This window comes from Protomyctophum parallelum (genome assembly GCF_964188405.1).
Source record: "Protomyctophum parallelum genome assembly, chromosome: 8".
Classification (NCBI taxonomy): Eukaryota; Metazoa; Chordata; class Actinopteri; order Myctophiformes; family Myctophidae; genus Protomyctophum; species Protomyctophum parallelum.
In genome coordinates this window covers 48,590,195-48,601,730 of record NC_139703.1, presented here as the reverse complement: position 1 = coordinate 48,601,730, position 11,536 = coordinate 48,590,195, and the positions used below count along the sequence as shown (strand labels likewise).

The window sequence follows — 11,536 nt, the reverse complement described above, 5'->3', positions numbered from 1 at the left end:
TGCGTTGGCTGATCTGAGTGCGCGGGAGGGTTTGTAGGGTTCAATCATACTTGTAAGATATGGGGGAGCCATACCTTTGGTTGCTTTGAATGCCACACACACACACACACACACACACACACACACACACACACACACACACACACACACACACACACACACACACACACACACACACACACACACGCAGTCACTTTGGGACAAATAGCAGCATTTTTTTCCTCAATGCTATTTAAATATTAAAAGCGGTGTTTGAAAGGTCTCTGTTTACATCTGCAATATGTCTAGGTACAGATATTTCCCCTCACTGTATATGTATCTTTTCCCTTTTTGCTTCCTATATGATGAATTCCTGTTCTGTTCTTTAGCTACATAGAAATGTCTATTTGTATGTCTCTAAATGTTTTGATGAATTGAACAATGTGGACCCTGTTGTAAACAAGTGTAATGCTTAATTGGGTCGTCCACTCACAGTTAACAGTCTTTGTATTGAGTTTGTGCTTGAAATGTACTGTAAATTCTGCAAACTGTTAATAAATATTTCAATCAATCAATACAAAAAAAACAGATTGCAGTCCTCAGTCATGCATGCACTGCCTCCTTGTGGTCATTTGTATTATTTCATCTAAATGAGCAACGAAACGTCATCCATCCGCGACAGATTATAGGACGCATGCGCTGCAGGTGCAGGTTTGTCGCGCCGGATAATTGTGCTATTTATTTATCTGTTTACTATTGAGGTTACTGAGATTTACGCACACATTTTGGGGTATGTATATCGCATCTAATTATTATGCTGTGTATACAATGATGTCCAGCGCTGCATAATAACGAGCGTTTTGTGATAACCTGCCTGTACAAGTAAACCAATCGAATGTGACTGAGCACCGCAGCCATTCCGTGGGTTGTAGAGAAGACAAATAAGCACACAAATCCAGCAGCACTGGTTGTGAAATTGTGATGTGAGGGTCCATGTGCCATTCCAGACTAGTTCATCGTTAAAATAGCCAACGTTAGTTTGGTGTACAGTGTGTACAGTGAGTGTTGCGGCTTTATTTGCTTACAACAATGCTAGCTTGTTGACAGCCACAATCACAGGCCATAACTCTCAGTCCAGTCAGTGAAAGCATGTTATTATGTAGCCCTCCAAGCAGAACCCAATGCTACTGAAGTTTCTGACATTTGTTAGACCCATAAACTCATCAAAATTTCAGAAAAGCTTTATGTAGGGTTCCGAGAGGGGCTAGTTATTATGGTGTGACAGAACCTAAGCAAATCATTGTGAGAGTCCTGCATTCAACAATTAATAACCATACCCTATAGCTTTTATCTTAAGATTCCTGACCTAATATCTGAGCTAGGTTACCTAACTGAGTTGACCCTACCCTAGATGACAGTAATCAGCTTTTAGTTTAATGAAAAAGGGGCTATAGCCAGAATCAGTGATTTTGTTTTATTGTCTATAATTGATTGCTCGATTCATCAACAGATTGTGGCTAGAATGTTTAAACTTTACATCCTCAAATCAAATGTAACACTTTTAACATGTGAACAAATTCTGTATTGAGCCTTTCTTTAACAACCTGACAAGACAGATGGAACAAACAATGTCTACCTCAACTTAGTAATGTGTACATCATGGCCACCACTTTTACCCAGCAGATGTGGTTTTTATAAGTGTCTTCCCTTGCTTTAGGTTACTGGTTGGTCCAACATGAGTTTATTTGGGGCAAGTACTGGGTTCGGAACAGGAGGAACCGGTGTCTTTGGAAGCACGACGACAGACAGCCATAATCCTATGAAGGTAAGTTATGTGATTGTGAATTTGTGATATACTCCAAAATGGCTCGCACTTCACCAAAATGTAGACCTGCCTCCATCACCACAGTCACCCATTGTAGAAATGAACAAAAACAACATGATTTGTTGTTGATATTGTATTTTGGCGTTATTTTTATGCTATGATGATGAATTGAATACATGGAGTCCTCAGTCAGGACTTTTTTGGGTTATCCTTTTAGAGTCTAAAAGGTAAAGTACATTAGACCAAGGGTACGACTGTACTTGTGCTATTTGCATGTCTATCTAATAACCCATTCTGACCGGGCACCCATTTTGGTGTTAGCATCATGTTATGCTTTAAGCTATTGAAAAATAGCAGATCTACAAGCTCATATCGCGCCACCGAGTGGCGCGATACGAGCTTGTAGGTCTGCTATTTTTGGAAAATCAAAGACACTTTTAGAATCTGATCTGAGGTCAGAATGGGTTAATAATGAAACTGTCAGGATGTAATAGACATTTTTAGAATCTGATCTCAGGTCAGAATGGGATAAAGTATTCAATCAATCAAAACAGCAGTGTGCTTAGCTTGCAGTTCTCATTTATGTTTCTGACTTTGTTTTGTTTTGTGCTGCAGGATGTTGAAGTGACTTCTCCACCAGATGACAGCATCAGCTGCCTGGCTTTCAGCCCTCCCACCATGCCAGGAAACTTCCTCATTGGGGGGTCATGGGCCAATGATGTGAGTGCAATGAGCTGAACACATTGATGATAACTGCTGACAGACAAATTTTTGAGGGGTGCTAGCCCCTCCGACATCTGGCTTTTGAAATTACGTCGTATGGTTGGAGAACTAAACGTGACGTCATGTGGCAGCCAACTGAGCCAAGTCAATTTAGTTTTTTTTTTAAATTTTAATCAAACATACATGTAAACGAAACGACTATGACAATTGACAATACATACAACCGAAACAAAACAAGACAATATACGTACAATACACACAAGGGGAGATATCTGCCTCTCTTCTCTATTGATGATCATATTCCAGAAGTACCTCAAACGGGTGCATCTGCTTCTACAGGTTAAACAGATTTAAACAGATTTAACTGAATTTAAACAAAATCAGGTCTTATGGTAGAGACATGAGTAATGCTTATTTGGGTCGTCCACTCACAGTTAACAGTCTTTGTATTGAGTGTGTGCTTGAAATGTACTGTAATTCTGCAAACTGTTAATAAATATTTCAATCAATCAATCAATCCATCTAAACCAGTTATCTGTGAAGACTTCAACTTGACCTCTGAAGCTGAATGTAATTCTCTCCATAATAAATATACTATAAATTAAATCAATCCATTTCATTTATAGTTGGTGTAACATTTGTAAGCCACTTTTTTGACCAAGTCTATGGACTTTTAATGTTTGTTTACGGCACTTTAAACAAACATTACCAGGTGCCCCTCACTTCACACAAGTGGGGCAACTGTGGCTCAAGAGGTAGAGCAGGTCGTCCAATGATCCATGGGTCGGCGGTTCGAATCCCGCTTCCTCCTGTCCACATGTCGAAGTGTCCTTGTGCAAGACACTGAACCCCAAATTGCTCCCGATGTGCTGGTTGGTACCTTGCATGGCTTCCGCCGCAATCAGTGTATGAATGTGTGTGTGTGAATGGGTGAATGTAATGCACAATCTATGTAAAGCGCCTTGGATAAAGGCGCTATATAAATGCACCATTTACCAAGTGTGATTTTTTTTTTTTACTAGTACTGTATATCATCTTACCTTAGGTGCGATGCTGGGAGGTGCAGGACAATGGACAGACCGTCCCCAAGGCACAGCAGATGCACACTGGGCCAGTGCTAGACGTCTGTTGGAGCGATGTGAGACTTCATTGTCGTTTAATATCATCTGTCATCATAGCATCAAAGAAACGAATGAGCCATCCATTGCACTGTATGCAGTCTCAATGTTATGTTATGTTCTGTTTGAGCAGGATGGGAGTAAAGTTTTCACAGCTTCCTGTGACAAGACAGCCAAGATGTGGGACCTGAACAGCAACCAGGCCATGCAGATTGCACAGGTTAGAGTTTAGTTGGAAGCTCAAAATAAGTGACTGTGCAAGTATTCAACTTGAATTATTATGAAGCAGTTTATCTGTCTTTCTCATTTTTAGCATGATGGCCCAATCAAATCAATCCACTGGATCAAAGCCCCAAACTACAGCTGTATCATGACTGGCAGCTGGGACAAAACACTGAAGGTACAAGCTTCTGTCTAGCCCATTCTGACCTGAGATCAGATTCATACGAGGTTTCCACTGGACACACACTGGTCTGATGAATCCATTCTGACCTCAGATCAGATTCTAAAAAATGTCAGTCGTTCTTCGATTTTTCAAAAATAGCAGACCTACAAGCTCGTATCGCGCCACTCGGTGGCGCGATATGAGCTTGTAGATCTGCTATTTTTCAATAGATAAAGCATAACATGATGCCAACACCAAAATGGGTGCCCGGTCAGAATGGGCTAGTTATTACTCTGCATACAAGGAGGGAACACTGTATTATCTGTCTGTGTGTTTCTGCATCTGTAAAGGCTTTGTAAATCCAAATCCACAATAACCGTTACCTAACTATAATATAATGTAGTGTCTTGTGTACTAAGCATTTGGTTGGTTCACCATTAACCGTTAGTGTTACAACGGTTGACCGTCACTCCTCCAGATGTATTGATTGATAAATGAATAAAATAAATAGATTTAATTGTCTGTGATGCTCCAGTGGCTCATTCCTATATTTTGGCTGATGTGTCCTGCTGCTTAGATGCACCCGTAATTGCTCCTGATGTGCTGGTTGGTGCCTTGCATGGTTTCCGCCACCATCGGTGTATGAATTTGTGTGTGAATGGGTGAATGTAATGCACATAATGCTAATCTATGTAAAGCGCCTTGGATAAAGGCGCTATATAAATGCATCATTTTACCAAACCTATTGGGTCTTCAGGGTCATGAGTGATCTGTGTTTCCTTGTTCAGTTCTGGGACACCCGCTCTCCCAACCCCATGATGTCTTTGCCAATGCCAGAGAGAAGCTACTGTGCAGATGTGGTAAGACATGCATACAATATGTGGTATGTTTTTATTTTGAGCTAAAATGCACTTGTTTTGGGTGAGGGATGTGGTTTAGAAAGTATAATTAAGCTTAACATGATCCTGGCAAGTTGTCGAGTGTCATTTAATTTTTCATTTCTAGGTGTACCCCATGGCAGTGGTGGCTACAGCCGAGAGAGGACTGATTGTCTACCAGCTAGAGAACCAGCCCTCAGAGTTTCGCAGAATAGACTCTCCTCTCAAGCATCAGGTGAACAGTATTTTTTTTGTTGTCTTGTACTCTTTGCGTTTCTCTGTATGTTGTCCAGCCTGTTATCCTTATATTGGTATAACCCATTCTGACCGGGCACCCATTTTGGTGTCAGCGTCATGTTATGCTTTAGCTATTTAAAAATATCAGATCTACAAGCTCATAGCGCGCCACCGAGTGGCGCGCTACGAGCTTGTAGGTCTGCTATTTTTTAAAAATCGAAGAGCGACTGACATTTTTAGAATCTGATCTCAGGTCAGAATGGGTTAGTCAGACCAGTGTGTGTCCGGTGGAAACCTTGTATGAATCTGATCTCAGGTCAGATTGGTATAAAGCCTGATTCATTCGTTGTCCTTGAAGCCATGCCAAGCACAAAGGCAATCCTTAAGACAGCTGCTGTTTATGCATGAAAGGCCTTTGACCCGTGTACTGTGTGCGTCCATCCTGCAGCACCGATGCGTAGCCATCTTCAAGGACAAGCAGAACAAGCCCACAGGCTTTGCCCTGGGAAGCATTGAGGGTCGAGTGGCCATCCATTATATAAGCCCTCCCAACCCGTAAGTGCCGACTTGTGATCCATTTCTAAAAAATATATATAATGGATTTTTTCTTTGTTAATGTTTACACTGTTCCATTTGTCCTCTTAACATTGGTAAATTATCACTGAGAATTTTTACTGTTTACAGTGTGTAGTCATTTGATCACATGATATTTGTATAGATACAAATGTCTTTCACATGCACATGTCTTTCAACTGTTTACAGTGTTCAACTGTTTACTGTTTACAGTGTGTAGTCATTTGATCACATGATATTTGTATAGATACAAATGTCTTTCACATGCACATGTCTTTCAACTCTTAACAGAGCCAAGGACAACTTCACCTTCAAGTGCCACAGGTCTAACGGAACCAACACAGCCACCCCACAGGACATCTATGCTGTAAGTGGCACTTACTTTCATTTTATTTTTTTTATTTTACTTGTCTATAAAGCCCTCAATGGTCTCGCACCTTCCTACCTACATGACTGCTTGCCTAAATATGTCCCAAACCGCCCGCTAAGGTCTTCCACTGCTGGCCTGCTCGCTTTGCCTAAAAAAATGGCAACTAAAAAATACGGGGAAGCAGCTTTTTGCTTCTACGGGCCATCGGCATGGAACAAGCTCCCACTGTACCTTCGTCAGGCAGCCTCTGTAGACATTTTTAAAGCTCAGCTCAAGACCCACTTCTACAACATTGCCTTTAAGTGATCTTATATTTTTTGTTATTCATGTCCTCACTGTATTGCATTACTGCTTGTTTTTTAATGTTTAATGTTTTAGAATGTTTATTCTCCATTGTTCTGTAAAGCACTTTGAGCTGCATTTGATGTCATGAAAGGTGCTATACAAATAAAGTTTTATTATTATTATTATTATTATTATTCTGACCCCGCTGGTTATAAATTTATTTGAGGAAAAGTGACTGAAATTAGATGTGATTTAAAACTTAATATTTACATCATTGACATACCTATTTTTGATCATTGTATTTGTTACTATGTACTTACTAAATCGAATTTATGTGTTCTTTTGAAATATGAATATCAGAATTAACAGGTGCATTTACTGTGTATACTGTAGTGGAATCAATCTCTGTAAGGTTGGTGTGTTACACTGAAAGGAACAGTGTAGAATAATTTATCAATTACTTATCTAATATGAATTTAAAGATAAGCAAAAAGTTGATGTTAACTACATGATTCAGCAGAATATTGTTTGGCAGTTATTTAGTTGATGTGTACTTTTACTGTACTTTTAGCTGATGAGCTGAAATTAAATGAGGCTACATAACACTTGGACAGTAAACGTACATAGGTGTTTGAACATTCCACACTTTTATGCTTATTGCATTTTCAGAAGAGACAGATGTTTTCTCAGAGAAAACTGGTTAATGTCTTACAAGTCAATTTAAAGCTGCACATTTTGGACTTGTGTGTTGTCTTTTCCTGTGTTGCTGGTTCTCCGTCAGTGAGGGCTAAACAAACAGGATTTTCCAGCTGGAGGCAGCAAATATAAGTTCGCATCGGCTCATTCGCGTTACTTGATGCAACGTTGTGCCAAGTCGCGTCTTTGAATTGACTTTGTATGTACAGTAATCAGTGGGAACGTGTCAGTAGGGAGTGTGTGTGCGCGCGCGCTTCTGAATCACATATAACAATTAACAATACAAATTATATGTGGTCATGTAGCCTAGAATGAGCCTATTATACATTGTTTTGTCAGAACATTCAGTATGTTAAAGCAACTTGCACTTTACTATTTCATTGTATTTTAACATTTTCTGCCCTCATTCTTATCACTTCGGCAGGTAAATGCCATATCCTTCCACCCTGTCCACGGTACGCTGGCCACTGTGGGCTCTGACGGACGCTTCAGCTTTTGGGACAAAGACGCCCGCACCAAGCTGAAGACATCCGAGCAGCTAGACCAGCCTATTACCGCTTGCTGTTTCAACAGCAACGGAAACATATTCGCCTATGCCTCCAGCTATGACTGGTCCAAGGTAAGAGTTATGATATAATGATATACAAAGGACTCATATTTCACTATTCACTACATATTTAGGTTGTAGTTGATGGAAGTCTACTCTATATTCTACTCTGATCTATTCTATTCTCCAGGGGCATGAGTACTACAACCCCCAGAAGAAGAACTACATATTCCTTCGGAACGCTGCCGAGGAGCTCAAGCCTCGGAACAAGAAATGGTGAGAGAAGGGCAGTTGTTGTCCCTGAACCTGGAGACTTCAATGTGTAGCTTTGTATCTTTTACAGCAGCTTTATAGCTTCATGTCGCTGGCTTCCTTTGACAATGAATGGTAGACTGTATCTTTGCATCTGCCTGTGTGAACATTACAAGCTCTACACTACAGTACTGTATGTGCGCCTGTAGAATACAGGTTTTTCTGTAATATGGTTGTTTGCTTTGGACAATACATGACAGAATTTGTGAAGTGGATTTGCTGTGCATTCCTCAATACATGTAGGCTTTTATGCACTTTGATCATTTTTTTTTAAACAATATATTTATTTACATTATTTTTCAATTATATAAAACATTAGAGTTATAACTCTCTTGTTAATAAAATGTCCAGAAAAAAACAAAACAAAAAACAGACTCAACAATCAAAAAAACAGATTTATGGTCCCCATTTTCCTCCCCACATTACTGTGGATTATCTAATACAGGTCACCTAATGGATCGCTGTTCATAAAACGCATGGACTGTCCCCATATTTCTTGAAAGTCATCAGATTAATTAATGGCTAAAGTAAAACATTTTGTGCAAGACAATTTGACAATTCTTTGTACCATTGCTTGATGTCTGGTTTGTCTGGGTTTTTCCAAAAGAGTGCAATTGTAATGTTTATCCTGTAGAAGAGAGTAAGTAATCATACTCTTCTTTTTACAATTAACTTAGTTAATTAGGAAATATACCCAAGATACACAGTAATATACCAAGTACTTCTTTCCAAAACTTCATGATCTCTGGGCATTGCCATAAACCGTGGAATAATGTACCCTTCTCCACGTTGCACTTTACACATTGGCTTCGTGATCAATTTCATGGAGAATGAATACACGGTAGACTAGAGCAAATATTAGGCTATAATTGAAGGAACACTATTTTGTTTTATTAACCCATTCTGACCTGAGATCAGATTCTATAAACGTCTCCAACATCCTGACAGTTTTCTGATAAAGCCGTGTTTCTATGTCAGTCGTTCTTCGATTTTTAAAAAATAGCAGACCTACAAGCTCGTATCGCGCCACTCGGTGGCGCGATATGAGCTTGTAGATCTGCTATTTTTAACAAAACAACTTTGAAGCTGCTCTTTGTGACCGACTGCTCCCTCCTGTCTTCTAGATTCACCATGCCGAGTTGCATCTCCTGTGAGGGAAACATGGAAGACCTGCTGCTTTAGTGTGTGTAAAAAATGCTCAAGACAGAGACTCCCTCCTTTTGTCAAACACCTGGACCAATGCCGTGACGCTGTGTTCCATGCATTGACCAATCAGAGGGGCCTACCCAACCCCGCGTTGATGACGGCTGCATGACCATTTGTGACCAAATTTGACTGGGAGACTGCCATTGGATTTTTTTGAATTTTTGTTTTTTCATTTCATATCAAAGCAGGGAATCATCGCTTCAAATTGACATATTGGTTGTTCAGTTTGACCCACCAGTTTTGGAGATATGGCTTATAGAGTAATGTCTTGCAGAAAACAGCGAGTTGAGAAAACAGGCTTGAAAGGTTCACTTCTGTGGTCTCTAACATTACAATAGCTATACATATTTAAGCATGTTTTTCATATTTACATGTCAATTTCAGTTTTGACACTTATTTAAGACATGCTCTAGTATGTGAAGAGTCTGCCTGTGCTATTAACTCATTTTGGAAAAAAATAAAAAATTATAAGTTTTTCTCCTCTGGTGAAAAGCTGGAATGTGCGTGATGGCAGTCTCTCAGTCAAATCTGGTCACATTTGTCTCAGACGTCATCGTGTAAAGGGGTGTGGGGTGCTTATTTTGTCATGAATATGGATGTTTTATTTTGATTTTTTTATCGTGTTCAGCTCTTTTTTTCTACAGCTTTCCAAAGACTTTACATTCTCTGATTGCTGTTACTCTGTGGTTCCAATACTAAAATGGATATGTGAAATAAATAATAACATAATCTCTTAGGTCTTTACACGTTGGTTCCAACTTGAGGGAGTCTGTGGGTTAATAATAAGGAAAGCTTTGTGGTTATATGTACTTTCAGTGTTCATTGGGAATTTACTTGGGGAACCTGTGTTGTGCATGCCCTTATGTTTAATGGACCAGGGTCTCATATCACTGCTGTACATTTCTTCAGTCATGTGGGCCTCTCCTGTACATTAAATTCATCATGGGATGAAATGGATAAACCTTGAACAGCAACCATGATGATGACCCTGTTCTTTTGTGTGTTTTCAGCCTAGTCCCCAGCAGATGGCGCATTTTCTCAGGAGTAGTGACCCTGGGCCTGCTACTAGTGCTAGCAACCTGTTAGAGGTGGTCAGGGGGTAGACAGACAGGATCAAAGCAGGGCAGTTGAATTCTTCATGCAGGTATGGGTGACAGGGAAAGAGTTTGGGATTGGAGAGTTTATCAGGAGGGTATGAATAAGTCACTGTGAGAAGTGAACCAGCTCATACAGAGGAAAGTGAGAATTAAAACCCTTTTTTATTGAGGTCATTAGGGTGTCACCTCACTGTTAGCCTGGCCCCATGGGTACTTAGCAGTGGAACTCCAAGGAACTGAGGGTGAGAACTGGGTGGGAAGGTGTGGTTAGTTCTCTGTTGGAGCTAGCAACCCAGACAGTGTGGGTTCTTTTACTTTACAACCAGGGCATGTATCAATATTTTTTGGTAAGATTCTGCTTTAACCCTTTTAATCATTGATGAAAATAGAGTTAAGTTCAAGTGCTGTACCAAAATATACTAGTGTCCTGGTTCCAACAGAACATAAATGACTCTGGCTTGATGTATCTGGTTAGAAGCAAGGTTGACACAATCTTTAAATCACTTAATTTATTTGGACTAGAATGTTCTATGCTTTGGGTCCTGAGAGACTGATGTTATTTGACAATGTTGTGAAACTTTACTGTTAGGGCAATATGTTGCTAAGGAGGATCATGTCGTGTTTGAGTTATTTGCCTTCTCTGCGGTTCATGAATGCTAAAGCAAATAATAGTATTTTTTTATGACATGATCACAGTTGAAGGCGGCCTATAAGCAACAATACGTAAAAGTTATATCGAATAGTCCGTGCTTTAATTCTGTTCAAGTCACCATCACACTTACAGACCCCCTTTCCACCGGTTGGTTCCCAATGGGAACCGGTTCAGTTCTTTTTGGTTCTTAGTCCATGAGGCAGAGCTCCAAAATTGGTGGGAAAAAGTACACCTATATTCAATTGTTTAAGTAAATTAATACATGATAACCCTTCCACAGTATAGTAGCTTTTTCATATTTTCTATTTTGCATATTTTCCTACATAATGCCTCATTTGCGTATTTAAAAATGTAATATGTTATATTAGATTGTTATTAACAATCTAATATAGGTATGGTTTTGCCCACTCAATTCATAATTAATGTTCCAATTTTGGAGCTCTGGCTCATGTGACTAACCAAAAAGAACTGAACCGGTTCCCATTTGGAACCAACCAGTGGAAAAGGGGCCACAGATTGACAGATATATATATATATATATATATATATATTTTTTTTTAATAAGACTCAAATCCATGTTTGCCTCGCAGACTCGCAGTAATATTTTAGCTGGTTTATCCAGCCAAAACGGTTCATATGCAGTGACGGAAATA

At 39.6% G+C, this 11,536-nt stretch overlaps 1 protein-coding gene across 2 annotated transcripts; it reads left to right on the top strand.

Moving 5' to 3' along the window:
- Positions 1-656: 656 nt before the first annotated feature.
- On the top strand, positions 657-9,867 carry rae1 (ribonucleic acid export 1; the record flags this gene model as incomplete). Of its 2 annotated transcripts, XM_083772042.1 has the most annotated exons (13): positions 657-769; positions 1,697-1,804; positions 2,420-2,524; positions 3,573-3,665; positions 3,779-3,865; positions 3,959-4,045; positions 4,819-4,890; positions 5,036-5,143; positions 5,594-5,700; positions 6,010-6,085; positions 7,494-7,688; positions 7,807-7,892; positions 9,053-9,867. In XM_083772042.1, coding segments are annotated over exons 2-13 (1,107 nt in total). In that variant the 5' UTR covers positions 657-769; positions 1,697-1,714. The 2 variants fall into 2 exon arrangements, with proteins under 2 accessions (XP_083628168.1, XP_083628167.1); XM_083772041.1 differs by lacking the exon at positions 9,053-9,867 and having other exon boundaries at positions 7,807-7,896.
- Positions 9,868-11,536: the final 1,669 nt, after the last annotated feature.